This window comes from Archocentrus centrarchus, chromosome 14 (genome assembly GCF_007364275.1).
Source record: "Archocentrus centrarchus isolate MPI-CPG fArcCen1 chromosome 14, fArcCen1, whole genome shotgun sequence".
In the NCBI taxonomy this organism is placed as follows: domain Eukaryota; kingdom Metazoa; phylum Chordata; class Actinopteri; order Cichliformes; family Cichlidae; genus Archocentrus; species Archocentrus centrarchus.
The window spans coordinates 17,502,937-17,520,714 of NC_044359.1; the positions used below are offsets into that span (position 1 = coordinate 17,502,937).

Below are 17,778 nucleotides of genomic sequence, written 5' to 3' on the forward strand. Positions count from 1 at the left end.
AGGTGACAGTGGTCCCCGTGGTAATCAGAACACTTGAGGCAGTTACACCCAAACTGGGAGAATGGCTCCAGCAGATTCCAGAAATGGCATCAAAGATCTCTGTCCAGAATAAAGCAGTTTTAGGAACAGCTAAAATACTGCGCAGGACTCTCAGGCTCCCAGGCCTCTGGTAGAAGACATGAGCTTGAAGGACAAAAACTGCCCATATACAGTGTGTTCCCAATGCATATGTGTACTGTTCGTATATATATATACACACATATATATATATATATATATATATATATATATATATATATATATATGACACACACACACAGGTAAGAAAGAGGGCAGGAGAAAGACAGGAAAAGAGAGCTGTGCACAGAGGCATATAATCTGAATTCAAAAGCAATCATTTTTGTTCTCAGCTCATAAAGCCGTCTGTGGTTGATGTGTAAGGCAGTAAAAATCAGATGGATGAAGGTAAAGAATAGATGTAAAGGTTTTGCAGCGATGCTTAGATTCACACAGCACCAGTAAGTATCATCCAGGAGTAGATGTACACTGAGTAAGATGTAGAGCAAAAGCAGCATTACATCTAATTTAGTAGCTCACACAAAATGCTAAATACACTAATTGTGTGCCCAGTAAAGATAATTCAGGCAAAATATTTATTTTGACAGAGATTTTTGTGAAATGTGTTATCCTCAAACAATGATAATTAATGCAAGAGATGAAACAAGCAACTGGAGAACAAAAAATAAAAAATAAAATAACAAATAGTCATTAGTTACACTCCATCAAATTCATATATTGATTAAGTGTGCCACAAAAACTGACAAAGAAAAATAAAAGTAGAACAGAATTTCTGGTGAAATGATAAATAAATAAACAAACAAATATCCCATGGCTGATTTTATTCTAACTTTAGAGGTATGCAAAAAGTTGTCAAGCCAGCTATGTTCTTTGCTAAATAGGAAAACATTACAGTGATACAACTCAAGCTCATTTAAGCTCATTCAAGCACAAAGGAAGTTCAGATAAAGCGCTCAGGCTTCTAAACACATCTGTACCTTTGCCTGCCAATTCTCCCGGTGCATCTTTTTACACAGAACCTATGTCAGTTTTCAGTCTTTGTCTGCACTCAGGCTTGTGTGTGTGTGTGTGTGTGTGTGTGTGTGTGTGTGTGTGTGTGTGTGTGTGTGTGTGTGTGTGTGTGTGTGTGTGTGTGTGTGTGTGTGTGTGTGTGTGCGTGTGTGTGTGTGTGTGTGTGTATCCAAGCAGGCAGCTTGCCCTAGTCATAGTAAAGTGTTATTCAGAGTGTCAGTCCGTCTTAGTCCCTGGAGAGGCTGTGTGCCCTCCTTAAGCCCTTCAGCAGTATCTGCAGGCACGCTCAACATGGTACTCCAATCCCCTTTTGTCTTTGACTTTCAGTCTTTTTTGGTAAAAATTATCACAGCGTGAAACTTTGGCCGCCTGTGAATCAGATCAGAGAGTAAATTCCAACCTTGATCAAATTTAGGTTCATGACAATGTAAAAATTGTGAGATTTATGAGGTAATTCATAACTTTACCTGAAGATATTCTAATTTTGTATCAAAGTCTATAAAGGTGGGTGTGAATTTAGCAATGCCTGTTTCATTTGATTGATTTGATTAAGCCTTCAATGACACAGTGAACTCTTCGCACGGTGATCTTTATTGCTTCTACAGCTTAATGAAATTATATTTCACAGAGATTTACGATCTGACTAAGACAGTGAACTTACAACAGCGAAAATCTATTCTTTTTGCACATTCTAATTATGTAGGATGATTCTGGGAGCGTAATCTACATATGATAGTATCTTAATCCATCTTATGTGATTTCTTGTGTCGATCAAGTTATGGCAGCATAATTTTACCAAACATATTATCAGAATATATATATTTCCCCCCTGGGATAATTAATACAATAAAGCCACTATTAAGGAAGAATATACTTTCAAAATGTTCAGTGAGTGATTTTTCCCAGTGATTTAATGATATCCTTGTCAACCTTGAGTACAGTTTGGTCAGTTGTTCTGCCTTCTCCATGCATCACGCTGTATGGCTCTTTAAATGCTATCAATACGCCAACAACAAATACCATGTGTGAACTGTTTTACTTTGACTACCCCTCTGTTTGCCACTAAAGCAATCATAAAGAGGTTTTTGGTGCAGCACTCTCTTTGCAACCAATTTCACCTAGTGACAGCCAGCAACCTTTAGGAACCACTCACCAAACAGTCAGGGAATATACATTTTTCACCTGCAACTGGTGGTTGAATCACATCCAGTATGATGAACAGCTCTCAAGTAATGTGTTCATGATGTCATAACTGAAACCTCTATAGGAGGGTTTTTGAGGTCACAATGAGGAAAGCATCGGACATCCCAACATTAACTTTACAGTAATCACAATTTCACACTGTTTTTTCTTTTTTTTTAACTTCCCTTGTCTTCTTGTCTTTTTTATCCATTTTTTTTGTTTACTAACATTTTTTAAAAGTTTAAACACACTGATCATCTCAGTGTTTTAGGGAAATGCAAAGAACTACATATGGTACATATGTTGATTTAATTCTTCATTACAGAATGCTAAAATATTCTCATGCTTTATTTTGATATTAAAGCAGACAAACATTTGCAAAAGTCAATATGCCAATGTGTCATACTACACCAAAGCCAATAGATACATATTATTTTACTCAATAGTTCAGGTAGGAGATGACTTTGAACATATATTTTCCTTGACCACCCCTCCCACATTTCTCCTTCTCTGGGCTTCCTGCACTCCCTTCTCTCTTTTTCTTCCTCCCAGCTTCCTCCCCAGTCATTTGCTGCTTATTAGGGAGTCTCTCTGTCAACCTTGTCCCATCTAATTCTCACCCAATTACAACCTAAATGAACCACAGGACTGCTTAACTTGCTTTGCCTCTTCCCATTGTTTAATTTGTGATGGTAACAAACTCTGATTAGGCCTTTGCAAAGGTTCATAAATTAAGCACTCAAGACTGAATTAATCACCATTCCCTGGGAAGATAAATGGGCAATATTCAATTTTTTTCCCATACAGATCCCACTGACAAAAACACCACCCAGTGAAAACAACAGCTAACAACATATTTTCCAGGCAGTGACATTTTGACCAAAATAGTTTCTGCATCACCAACCAGTAAAAATGTAATTTACGGAGAATTTGTGTCTGAGTTTCTGGAATTCTTCATAAACAGTCTTTGTACAAAAGCTATTTTCACCAGTAGCATCTGTGTTTCAGCTGTATATCTGGGGCAATTTGATTAATGTCATCGCCTCAACGTGAGGTATGTAGACTACACAATAAACAGGTTTAAAAATGTAGGAAAAGGTGAGTGGAAGGGTAAATTATTTAAAAAAGAAAAGAATTGAAAAAATGGACAAAGATTACATCAAAAACAAGGTGAGCAGGTGGTAGTGTGTGTGTGGGTGTGGGTGTGTGTGGGTGTGTGTGTGTGTGTGTGTGGGGGGGGGGGGGGGGGGTTTAACTGAAATAATGAAAAATTGAAAATGAAAGAAGCAACCTGTCAATGGCAGTAAAAACAAGACAATCCCACGGAGCTCTGCTGCTCATCATCCAAATAAAAGGAGAGCAAAACAAGAAAATTAAATGTAATTGCCTGATTTCGACAGCTGATCTGATTTAGCAAACAGAAGTGCAGAAGATAATTAGTCTCAAGAACAAAATTAGCACACCCTGAGCACAAAAAAGCAGGGGTTTTTTTTTGTTTGCTTGTTTTTAACTTAAAATTACAAGAAGTTGGAGGCAGGTTCAGGAACAACTTTCACTGCAGATCAGTCTGATCCTTATTTTGGACCTTTAGAAAATGTGTTTTTTAAAACTTAACTGAAAATGCAGTTTGATGCGGCTCTATAACACTGGCAGAACTGTGTTAAGTACAAAGACCAGTGTATCTCTACTAACAATTTGTGAACTCTGGATTGATTCTCAGGAATTTGGCAGTTTTCTCTGTGGGGAGAAAACTAACATCCATTTGTGTGTGTGTGTGTGTGTGTGTGTGTGTGTGTGTGTGGGTGGGTGGGTGGGTGGGTGGGTGGTTGAGAGAAGGAGAGAGGAAGTGAGAGAGAGAAGGACTAGGAATTATTGAGCAACATTAAAAACAAATAAGAAAAACAATCAATCTGGTGGTGGCCAGTGTTGATTTTGTGTTGGGCCTCAAGAAATAACTCAATATAACGTAAACACTGGCCCTAGTCACCAAATATAATCTGCTTTGGTAGACATTACCAATTTTATATCATCAAGCAAAGGGCAGTGGTACTTACTGTAGCTACTGTTAGCTAGTAACCTGAGTGTGAGACACGGATAGGTTCACTGTAGTTAGAACAGCAGTGTCAAGGCAGTGATGTTCTGGCAAGGTTAACACAATATCAGAGTTCAAAGTATTTCCAGTATCAGATAGGGTATTCCAACAGATTAAAATCACCCAGCACTGACAGCCTGTGTTACTGTGAAGAAGGAGAGACTGGTGCAATTTGTACAATGATAGCGGTAATTTCAGGAACGACCAATGTGAACTACCAAGAGCATCAAGGTGAAAACCAAACAGGTCTGACAAGGATGTACCATCAAAATACTACATGTTATTCTCTGTATGGTATTTTTGATCAACCAGAGGCTGCAGAGGGAGAATTTTTGATATAAAGGCAAACATTTCCCTTAACAGCTGGGGGACTGTGTGGGGTCTGAGAGCTGTTATCTGGATAAATCTGCCTCCACAGTATTCATCTAGAGGTCTGTATGACAACAAATAACAAGCTAAGTCTGACCTGTGGGATATGCAGAAGAATGAAATACACATTATTTACCCTCAAATCCTGACCCACATGAGTTACTGTTACTGTGCCTCGTGTAAATGCACACACTGTTCTTGTTTTTTTCTCTTGTATTCATGTGATTTTAAGGTATTTATTAAAGTCAGTATTACATATTGTAACATTCAAAGAAGAATCAAACACACTTATTATGAGTACCATTAGTTGCTGCATTTTGACATTTCAATTTACTATGTAACAGATCTACTACACTACACAGAAGTGAAAAGAGCAAAACAAAAAAAAAGAACTACATGTAAGTCACTCTTTGAGCATGCATGGCTGAGGAGACTTTTACCACTGTTTAAAATGTCTGTGCTGAGATGTCACTAAAAATCTGAAACGCCGCAAACCCATCAGCTCGCTGTAAGAAAGAAAATCACTTGGCTGCATGTAATATCCAGCACAAGATGCAGCCTTCTCTCGCTCCTTGCAAGGTTCCATATTAAGTTCAGCTCAGTTAAAGTGAGTTCTGCTCTGTTTCATCAAAACACCAGTATTGCAGAGAACCAGAAATATTCAGGGCTTGCTTCTAAATATGCAGGGCAAGGCCTGAGCTAAAATTTTCATGCTCGCAGCTCACACCGTCGCCTGCATTCTAAATAAATTTACACTCGGAGCAGCAACTATCACAGCCACATCAGGTGTAAACTAAAAACTTTTTTTTCCAGCTTTAAATAAATGTAGCAAGTAAATTACCTGCTGAGAACCCGAGTAAATCATGCTTGTATGATTAAATAATTTCCTAGCAAAATGTTATACTCTGAAAGGGAAACGCCTATAAATACACATGCAATAAAGAGAGCTGCAACAATAACTGTCCATCCCTTTCCTTCAGGAAACTGACACTGCATGTTTAGTATGTCATGACTGTCAAAATTAAACACCAGAACCTGGTGTTTTGCAACCACAGATGCCTTTAAGCATGCCTCCTGTGGTAGTGCTAACTCAGTAGCAGTTCTGGGATGTGACAATCCACAACCCTGAAAGGAAAAGAAACAAATTTGCATAAAGGAAAAAAAAAAGTCAAGAAACACCATACAGATGTTCTGATTGACTTTTGGCAAGATTCAAATCTACCACGTGTCAAAAATGCCCCCCTCCCCCATATTTATATTATGATATGGCACATACAAGTTATTATAACTGCCTGCATCAATGTACAAGCAAATATGCGCAGCATAACCCTAACTGAGGAGTAAATGTTAGATCATGTCAGTTTACCACTGATTCAGAAATGAATCACAGTTTATAACCATTAAAAAACTTAATCTGGAATTCATTGCAAATAAATGAAAACACCCCATAAACAGTAAATTAAACATAGGTGCATTTAATGGTCAAAGTAATGAGTGAGGAGCCCAAATGCAGACTCATAGGCAAGCATCAAATGAAAGCAACCTTTTATTAAAGGTGAACCAAATTCCATAAGTAAACTCAGGAAACACTGGGAGCTGGGAAACTACAAGAACAAATTAGTGACAGGAAACAGGCTATGGAAAACAGGATGAGGAAAATAGGATGACATGACAAAGGGCTATGGTAAGACTCAGGACAATTAATACACAAGGAAATAAGGCATGGGCAAACAGGGAGGAGACTCAGTGGAAACAAATCAGGGATAGTGAGACATGGGAAGTTAAACTCAACACAAGACACAGAAAAGAGCACTTATCCAAAATAAAACAGGAAGTGAAACAAAACAGAACAGGAAACAAGATTAACTTTAAACAGCTAAACTGGAGAACAAGACAGACGAGATTATCAAAGACAAAACTGAAAGAATGGGAAGGGAATGCACAAGGGAACTAATACACTTAAAGTGATCTACACTAAACTATGAACTAGGGGCACAAATAATGAAAGAATAGGTAACCAATACCAGAGATAAGAGACAATAAAACTCATAAGCACAAGGAAACACAAAACGCAATCAACAGAAACCAGGAACATAAACAACTTCTCAAAATCCAAAACAAATAATGAAATGACAAAACTCAAAACTCTGGGTCAATGAAAAGACTCTAGAGTCTTTTCTCAGCTGAAACTAACAAAGGGGCTGGAAATAAAGTTGCCTACACATAATCGTATAACAATAAATGCTGGTACAGAACAGACATAGGAAGGAAAAAATAAACACACACTGGTAACAAATAATCACAATCGTCAGTCAATTACTTTCCTCTTCTGGTGCTCCCATCAACTTCCTGCATACAAAATAAGCCTTCTGCCAGTACAGATTTATATGAACCCTGCAACATACTGGAGACCTGTCCATGATGTACCCTGACTTTTGCCCTATGACAGCTGGGACAGGCTCCAGCACCTGCGGGACCCTGAAACAAATAAGCATTTAAGAAAATGGATGGATGAATGAATGGGTTTATACACTATTCTGTACACTCACTCAATCACTGTGAAACTCAGAGCTCACAATGTGTTTAAACTAGCCTAGAACCACTTCACTTTTTTTTTTTTTTTTTTTTTTAATCAGCCATCAGTGTAGGTCTTTGTTTTTCAGTATGTGCTTTCTGTATGTCAACGCTGACATCTGTGAAGACAGGTATAGCATATGGACTTGCCTATCATGTTTCTCCACATGCGCCAGTGTTTGAGAAAAAAAATATCAGCTAATAAACATCTGCACTGGATGGAGGAAGATAAACATGAAGAAAATCCTCTGGGTCGTGTTTAGGTTGAATAGAAGCAGGCACAGAGAACTCAGACAGCAAGCGGAGAAGCGGCACTTTACTCTGGAGATGAAGACTGCATATCATAATGGGCCTAATGCTTACAGATGAAGTCACTTGTCAAATAGGAAGCAGCCAGCCAGGAAATATTGCCTTTACAGTAACTTCCACGCAAACTGCTCGATTCCACTGTCAAGCACTCCAATAGCACAGAATACACAAAACATCCGGCTAAGAAAATCATGTGTGAATGCTTAGGCCATACATAACACACAAAAAAGACTTGATCTTCATGACCATTGTAGCTACATATCAAACAACACCTTTCATAGCAACTCAGCCAGCAGCTCAAACGGATTGAGTAAATAGAGAGTAAAGCAATCAGGAGTGGAAAAAGACATTATCAACTAAACATTGCTGATCGCTAGAAGAGAAATACACAGTCTCTGCAACAACTTGTTCACCGCCTGTACCAACCAAGGGCCAAAACTGTGTCATGGAACCCTTTAATCATCAACAGCATTACCAACATATTTCTGTGAAAGATTAATGCTAATCTACTGTGTAGAACTAGTCCACTGGTTAAGAAAAATGGCTGCTAGGTAAATGTGAAGGGTTACTAAAAGATATAACATTCACTAAAAAATGCTAAAATGCTAAGCACAAACATACTGGCTGATGACTATCAAATGTTCATTTAGTATCATAATAATGCTTTTGGCAGTTGCAATGCTCCACTGGTAGTGCAGATTGCTCATCTAGTTCATGGTTCGATGCCCAGGTCTGCCCTACTAAAACTCAACAGCCAAACTTACAAGGAAGCTCAAGAATGTAAATTATCTTTGTATGGCTAACTCTCAGCAATCACTGCATTGCAAAACAGCATGCAAGTCAAGCAAATGTTACTTACTCATTTCTGACAGGTGAATAAAGTGGGTTGGCAGCTAAATAATTATTTACCTGACAGGTTGTCATTTTGAGTGACTGACTTCAGATGATTCCGCTATTTGTTCATGAAGGGATACATGGTGGAGCTTTTTTTTTTAATTATTAAAAATCTTCATTAATTTAAACTACACTTCTATTTCCCAAATGGTGTCAGTTCTGTAAGTTATTGCTCACCACTCCCTCTGGTAGTTGGTAAATAATCTGTTGATATCCAGAACAACTGAGATGCTTTCAAAAATGTAACTCCGTCATGCTTTCAAACACTTCAGGCCAGTACAGTGGTGCAATAAATGCAATGCAATAACAAGTGGTATTTTTCATATTGTCACAGTCACATCATTATCATAGCATTGCCCAAGACTGACTCCATGGTCCATTTTATGGGAGCCATTTAGATTTGAATTACTTTCCAGCAGCATTTCCCAGTAATCAGAAAACCAAAGTATATGCCAGAATAACAGAAGAAGAAGAAAAAAGATTTTGTAATGGAGCACAACATGGCATATTTTGAAAAATGCTGTTTGGTTTGAACACAGTAAGTGTACTCACATTGATCGATGTTCCCGTCTGCTTTCCCCTTCTCCTGCAAACAGAGAACACACACAAAACTGGTTATTACAGGCTTGGAGGAGTGAGACAAAAACAGCCCTTTCTGCAGCTTTTTGTAGACCATTCGTTACTGTGGCTTCTCCTGTTTTCTAGGCTAAGAGAAAGATGAGGGCAGAAAACAAAGGTGAACAGATGGAAAGATACTGAAAAGAGAGTCAGAATGGGAATGAGAGAAAACGTTTGAAGGATGACAGCGGAAAGACGAGAGGACTTTTACAAAACCAGGTCCCAGAGTCAATTTAATCACCCTAATTGGAAACAGACTTGCCAGCAGGCTGTTACAAGTCAGGTGTCACCATATTGTAGTGGAATGCTTATCTGGATGTCAAACACTTGATACCAGCAGGATAAACTGTGATTTATTTCCCAGTTCTATCAGTGTGTCTCATATTTACGTGAATTTTTAAGTTATTCACATTACCTTCACTCATGACATTCCAAATATGCTAAACTAGTGTTTGGACGATGAAATTAGGAGCAATTATATTCAGCCACGAGGTACACAAAAATCACATTTCAAAGCTAAGCAAAACAGGTGCTGAACAGGAAAATTGTCCTGTAACGTAACTGAGAAATGCCAGCGGTAGAAAAGAACATCTGTGACAATGTTATGGCCTAATATTCAAATGGATGTCAAATGCAGTGAAAGCATTAGGTGCCATGCAACACAAATGAGGACAGAAATATGCCAAACTAATAAGTAAAATGAGTAACCATGAATTAATGATGGTATAAATGGAACCCATCTGGCGTGTGAAATGGTCGAACTAGAAAGCAGCATACTTTTTTTATTTTTGCTTTTAGATGCAATTGCACTGACTTGTTTGTGGAAATTATGCGCAGTTTTAATTTCCATTGTGCTTGTTAATAACTGATCGCTTGTGGTTACAGCGCAAGGACTGTTGCATGAGCGTACTTTAGCTCAAGATGCAATTTCACATAGATGGTTAAAACAAAAGATCGAAATGCTGCTTAAAAATAGAAACAGAAACAGGTCTTACAATGCAAAACCACGTCTGAAGAAGCCAATATGAGGCAGCAATTGAATTGTTGTGACATTTTGCATTCTCGTCCCTCAATGTGGATGTCACCGGTAATGAGGCTCAGTGATAAAACTTGTGTGCATCTGTGAGGCCTTCTCGGCTTCCCAGGAGACTGAGAGCCTCATGAGAAACACAGCAGTTTTAGTACCTCCTGTCATTGCCTCCGCCTTTGTCTCTACGTCTCTATCCCTCTCTCTTCCCTCCCTCTGCCATCTGTCCATCTTAATTGCAGACGTGCTTCCTCATCATGGCAGGATAAAATTGAGTGTGCTCATCAGCACCGCCTTCCATCATCTCGAGTGCTGCCGTTTGATCAATTGATTAGAGAATCAAACCAAGCATAGAGGTGAAAAAAAGGCTATGTGTTTCTGTCTTTAAAATACTGCCCATTTGTTACACAGGCTCACCAGCATTCTTTTTTGTCACTGTACTTTATACATTCAGCTTCAGGGGAAATTAATTTAGACATAATGATGTGCATTGGCATTCGATATTGCAAAGTAAAAGCAGAGTAAAAGCCGAATTAAAGCCATACACAGTAAGTGCTGCGGTGTTAGTTTCAGTGGGTGGAGAAATGTAAATAATTACCACCAGAATTTCATTTGAACAAACAGGGCAAACCCACTGGGTTTCAATTAGGGAGGATCTGATGCTTTTCTCTTCCATATTTCCGTTTGGTTATAGAGGCTGATTAGATGGGTGTATTTTTACAGGCAACTCCTGCAGATTATGTGATAAGACAAAGAAAATGCTGAGAGATCCACACAATGGGGAAGAGAGAGGATGCAACACATTTCAGTATCTTTGAGCCCGAGGCTGTTTTCTTGACTTGCATTCCCTATGGCTCATGGCATAGTCACTAGATGTCTCAGACATTATATAAGATTGTACTATAAATAATATTTTTATACATAACGCAGCATTTGTTTTTTCAAATCAGGATTAGAGCTGGATAATCAGAGTATTCCTGGGTGTGTCTTGAATTACTGGTTGTGATTCCAGACAAGGAAGTGTTTAAATCAGTTTATAAATCAGTTTAAAAAATAGATATCATGGCCATAAATGTGTTTCATTAAACTAGCCCAATTTAAACCGGAAAAGTTCCTGAAAGTAACAAAACAACAACAAAAATTCATAGCATCCTCTAATATGTTTACGGCAAACAGGAAGGAAGGAAGAAACTCAGCCAAACAGCTAAGAATAGCAGCTTTCACAGGTGATGAACTCAAAAAGTTAGTTCAGAAAATGCTAGCCATCAGAGAAAATGATTTCAACCAATTCCAGGAGCCTGAGAGAGAAGAGTCTGAGTATGTAACTGTTACACAAACAAATTCTTTTCCTACTAACATATATCATACCGGATTTTTACAGGAGAAAAGAGTTCAGTAATGATGACTGCATGAATAATGTATCATTGTCAAAATCTGAAGAGGACGGAGGATTTAATACCTCTACATTCCAGCAACAAGTCATATCCATTGAAAAGAGAGCATGCAGGCTGTATTCATGTGAGATATAAGACCCAGTACTACAGTATGTTCTTTATATTCTACTATACCATAGGAATAAAAAGTGAGGGGTACAATCCAACTAGCAAATACTGTATTTAGTTTATTTCATGCTACATGGCTCCTTTGTTCAGAAAGGCCAGAAAGGTTTACTGTGAGACAGATTTCTCCATTAAGAAAAGAAAATAAATGCTCAGTTGGTGAGCAGGCGACCACATATGCTGCATGGCTTTGGTGCAGGCGGCCCAGGATCGCGTCCAACCTGTGGCCCTTTGCTGCGTGTCCTCCCCCATCTTTCTTTCTTCACTGTATGTCTATCTAAAAAAGTCAAAAAGGCCAAAAAATATCTAAAACAGAAAACACAAATAGCCCTAGTTTACTTCAAAAATTAATAACAACAATCACTTTCACATATAAACATTCTTTTCTCCACAAATGGCTTTCAAGAGATGTTTTAGGCAAAAGTTCTTTGGAACTGAGAAATAGCTATTTTAAACTTAGTCGACATTCATTGTTGTTTATCGTCTTGTCATTGGAATTGTGGATTTAAAAAAAATCTTTAAATGAAATCATGTGTGTGTTGATTCTTTGTAAAGAAAAAAAAGGATTTGTACCTGTGCTGTGGCTTTAAGTACTAAATAAGCCGTCGTGACAGTCATGATATTGTGAGCTGATTTAAACTAAAAACATCATGGTACTGGTATCATGGTTAGGCACAGATTTGCCTTCTTCAGTACTTTTTGTGGTAAAGTTTAAGTGTACAAACTCAATAAGGAGGTTTTTGCCTGTACAAACACAGCTCTGAATGCTACTTGCTTCCACCTTGGATGCCATTGAAACACCCACACGAAGCAAGAATCTGACACTGCCGCCACAGAAACATTTTGAGGGAATGCAATTTGAACAACAGGGCAATTCAAGCCAAGCAGTGCCTGTTATGAAGTCTACTTGAATATACTTTCTTCTCAGTCTCTTAAATGTGTTGCTATGCAGGCACCTTTCATTCAGGCACCCATACTGCACAGGGCCACGTACATTCTGCATCTGCATCTCGCAAGCTCTTAATTTTAAACAACAACAAAACTCACAGCTAGACTGTGCTGAATAAATACCAGCTCAGCACTGTGGTTTCAATGTACAGCTACAGATACTTTGATGTGAGTACATCTCGATGATACTGCCTTAGGACACAAAGCCAACCAGGAGAGGAGCAGGATAGGAGATCTGAATCGGTGTCTATTCTCTAACATGAGTTCATCAATCCACATTCAGCAGCTGATCACTGATGTTTGTTACTTGGAAAGAAGAGACTTGTCTTATCGAACAGTAATTCATCAGTGCAGCAACAAGCCCCTTAATGACTTTAATGAAATGCAGCCAAAGGTTAAAAAAAAAAAAAAAACATAAAACTGGCAATGCAGTTATTTAAGTGGCAATGCTTCCATAGGTATAACTTTGATGATTTTAAAATGGAGCTAAAGCCTGACAACATGTCTCAGTATCATTAGATGGAGCAGCTTTATGTTCCAGCAATGCTCACTGGCAAGACTGGTCCTCTAAATGCTTTCATTTATTCCAATTTCCCCTAGCTTCTAGAAGCAATTATAAACAATAGCTTCACTAGGATTCTTTATATACTACCAGGTATAACACTGTGGAGGACTCATTAATATGCTAATCAAGTCCTTAAAGAAGGAACACCAGAATAGGTGCAGCAATTGATTTGCTGCTGCCATACACCCACAATTTCTTTCACAAACAACCTCCGAACTAAAACCGATAAATCAATGCTTAAAATGCAGCTGCTGCAGAGTGCTTGTAACTAATGTAATTGATCTTTAAATGTAGCCACTGATTTAGAGAGGGGAAACAATTACATCACAAGCTCCTTGTAGTTTCTCTTATTTGGCTGTAGTATATGCATTTAGAATTTTTACTATACGCATGTGTCAAGTAACCACTTCTTGTATTTGTGCTATCTATGTGAGCATTTTATAAAATCATATATTTGAGTTCTGTAATAAGTTATTGCATGATCATTAGGCTTCACAATTTCTAAATGTTTTTAATAGTTGCATGCACTTATTTTTGTAGGAGATTATTTGCAGCTGCACACTTCACCCGAAGAAACTGGAAACAACCACAAAAAGCTGAAACTAACTGAAAGCTGTGTGGTGCTTTTTCATGGACTTCCAAGTTACACATCTGTCTTAAAGAAGCCAACACATTCAAAATGACTGATGTTTTTTACCAGATGGTTGTGCTGAGCTTCATGGGCTAAGCCAGTATCCCCTACCACTGTAATTATAGTAGAGAGTAGTATTATTGCTTCATATAATGGTAACCATTGCATATGTTCTGCCTGTCTGGAAGGTGTTCTGAAAGGTTTTCTTCAGCTTTGAGTACACATTATGAGAAAGCAGCCTGAGGAGAATGTGAATTAACCCTCTGGGGACTGCCACAAAATAAAAAGTAAAGCTCTACGGGTTCGATTTATCATCATAATGTAAATGAAAAGTGAAAATTAAAACACAAAAGGAGAATCTGCCATTGTGGGGAGAAGAGTATTTTTTATTCTTCTTCTTTTTCTTTTTCCTGCAGCCTTTCCCCTCTTCATACAAAGCAAAACCCTCTTACTCCTAAGCCTTAATCCAGTAAGCACAATTCTGTCTTTCTCTGTGGTCGCTGTAAAATCACTTAACAAACCTGGTCTTCATACCGACACCAGTCCCAAACCAAATCATAGCCGTACTTTTAAATATACGGCTTACAAAATTCTTACTTTCAGTATGTGGTAATACAAGAATCCAGTGCTAATAAAGCCACGCATAGTGTATAAATGTTTGTATATGATAATAAATGGCATATACAATACTTGCACATCAATACTTGCAATGATTCCAAATACACCGATTTGATGTACTTGCTAAGTCACACAGTTCTTATAGTACCCCAAATCCCACGTCTGTTACATAAAAATGTTTTGGCCTCATTGTTATGAGGCTCAGTGTTATTGTTCAACACTGAGCCCTTCTCTAGATAGGATGCATCAAGTTAGACCAACATTTCATAACAATAGTAGTGTTTTTCCATTTCTAACAATAACTATAAGGATGATTACATCTTCTTAGATTCCTACAGAGAAACTCATTCTCCACATTTAAACTATCGCAAGTATTAGAAGCAGTGGGCAGATGCTGTTCAGTACCTGGGGACCAACTCCAGTCAGTGCCTATCACTGGATTACATCTGGGCATAATGACAAGAGAGTTAACAAAGCATGTTCTGATCGCAAGGAAAAGTTCCCCAAGGAAACCTGCACAAGCCTCAAGTTCCTTATGCTTACACATTTGTGACAGCTAATATACTGTAGATATGCCAAAGCTTGTTATGACCCCGGCACGGACGTATCAGCACAGTCTTTGGGTTATTATGCAGGTATTAAGGAAGATGACAGTGAGTCAAAAAATCAAAAGGCCTTAATCTGAACTTTTTAGTTTATATTCATTTTTTGATCTGCTTCACCCCAAAGATACTTCTTCTTCTCTTATTACATGCGTTGCATTATTTTGGGGGCATTTTAGTCATGGAAAAAAAATCTGGCACTGATTATTTTTCACCAAAGGCTTTGAGAGTGCATCCTGCATAATGTGAATTCATGGATTGCTATGATTCACCTAAGGGTCAACTCTCAATTCCGGCACCAGTTGACAGCTTTTTAAGTTCCAGTTCTGGCCAGATAGATGAATTCTATGCCTGGGAATTTGTTTTTTGCATCAAGGGATTTTGGGGGACAGAACCTCGTGGGCAAAATGGCATTCCACAGCAGAGTGCCAACTTGGCATAGCCCAAAGTGAGTGAGACTTAGAACAGACCAGGGGGTGTGAATGCTTCATTTTAAAAAGAACTAGGATGACTACAGGGCTGTGTGGTGGCCATCTGTCTGTCTGTGCATAGGTCTTTTTGACAGCGTATTTGGGCTTTATGTTTCTGTTATGCAGAAAACATCAACTGAAGGGTTCATTCTTGCTGGCAAGGAACAGTTTTCTCAAACGGTACCTTTTTTGTTTGTTTGTCTGTTTTGACCCATGATTCTTTTGCATGCCATCCTGATAGATGCAACCAGGTGACCTCATTCAGGAACTCGCCCATGAGTACTAAAGCAATTATCTCCAATTTGCGTAGACAATAAATGTCAGGCAGGTGTAAGATAGTGGTTATTACTAACTGTTAACTGTAGCAGAATCACCCAGTTTGGATGTTAATACCCCATTAATGGCTTTTATCAGTTGTTATTGGTCCCATATATATCATCAATAGGTGGCTTCCTCTACATTCTAGCATAATCCTGGCATTCATTGTAATCAGTCAAACCAGGAAACCCAGATTATATAACTATCTAGCAGCAAGCAGTGTAAAGAGATGCAAATAAGCTGGCAAATTTAGCTTTGTGATGTGCCTTACATTGTAAATGGGTGAATTTTGAACCCTGTCCTTTGTCCAACTCCAACCAAAAGCTTTCTGTGCCTAAAGCTAACCAAGTACTTTTGGTGACTATAAAGACTTTCTCCACAATTATTCCATGCACATACATCAATTCTTTATGTTCTTATAGTTCGTCCACAGAGAGAAATGTGCATTATGAATTCTCCCCTTCAGCAAGTCAGTGCAAGAGATAGCAAGTGAGGATTGCAGTGTTTTGCAGCATTTAAAAAGTGCTAAAATTGACAACAAACCTGATTTTTTTTTCAGTCGACTGTTTGGCTCACATCATTTTTCTTTGCAACCTTGATTTGATTTAAGGTTGATATGATTGATTTACTGTTCATCCCTGCAAGTGTTTCTCTGGCATGACAGACAGTGAAGGTGATGGCCTCAGTGGGAAGCTGTACAGTTGCACAGGATATTTACCATGGCGTGAGGTTCCTGGGAGGAGGTACGTGACATGCTGGCTGTATCTATGCTGCTCCGCCTGTTGCTCTTGTGCCCTTCAGCGAGCCAGCACCCTGAAGTTCCCAGCAGAGTGGCCACAGCCACAGCCCAAACACCCATGGTGCCCATGAGTGTTTCTCTGTGTAGAAAAGCAAAAATACAAAGCAGATTTACTTCTTAGACTGCCTCTGTTGTGCCAGCTGCAGTTTCCATAAATAAAACATATGACATGGTTTATAGTTCTCTTAACATTTATCTGTATTTAACAGGGATGTAACAGTTTACTTGTCTAGCATGCATTTGAAAACTGTGAAAATGAGACATAACCTTCTTTACATGTTCTTTTATCAGCATGATTAAATAAACCGTGTCAAAACCGTGCTGTTTATTGTGAAGCATTGACTGCAAATCTTCACACCTTAGCTGTGATTTTAATCTGTCATAATCCAATTTGTATGCAAATGATTTTTGATGGCTTTATTTACTTTATAATACACTGGTGTGTTCGTCATAGAGGCGATAAAGACACATGAGCTAAAACCATGTTATCAAGTCTTTGTTTAGCAGTATGTGCTTTTTGCACAAAGACAATATGTGAGCCCAAATTCTTAGTTGTTTTATTTTAATAACTCTGTCTTTATTAAATCTTTATCTGATATTGCAGAGCTTCCAAAATGTTTACAGATGTCTAAATTTTAGATTTAGTACACGCAGCGACAAATACCGGAAATTATGTTAATGTATGCTCACAGAGCACGTGGAACAAGTATTATACTCACCATGCATGCACACACACATCACACAGCATAATGCAGCTATGTACACATCAAAGACCACACTGATGGGAATAATTATGTGTATTACAAAGTACATAAAAAAAAAAATCTTTTGATGTCAACAAAGAGCAAACCCTCTGAAGTAAGAAACAGTGGAGTGGTGTGGGAGCTTAAAATATAAATTCAGAAGATCACTTTCACTCACATAAAATGTACACACTGACACACAGATACTGAAAAATTCAAATGTAATGACTGTGTTGTTGAAATTTCTTTCAAATAATGAGTAGTTCCTTTGGTCAGTCACATAAAAATTACAAAAATGGCATTTAAATATGTTTTAAATAATGGCTCTTTCTTGGCCCAGATTCCAAAAGTGAGTTAACTAAAGAGCATTT

The 17,778-nt window shown here is 38.2% G+C and overlaps 1 protein-coding gene across 1 annotated transcript in view; it reads right to left on the reverse strand.

The window, feature by feature from the left end:
- The window catches only part of fstl4 (follistatin-like 4), a 226,459-nt gene that overhangs the window by 191,809 nt on the left and 16,872 nt on the right, over window positions 1–17,778 (reverse strand). Inside the window, exons 2-3 of the mRNA XM_030745510.1 lie at window positions 16,584–16,743; window positions 9,062–9,095 (exon numbers count right to left, since the gene is read on the reverse strand). Coding sequence (XP_030601370.1) covers window positions 9,062–9,095; window positions 16,584–16,733 — 184 coding nt within the window. The 5' untranslated portion in view covers window positions 16,734–16,743. The remainder of the gene's footprint in view (window positions 1–9,061; window positions 9,096–16,583; window positions 16,744–17,778) is intronic.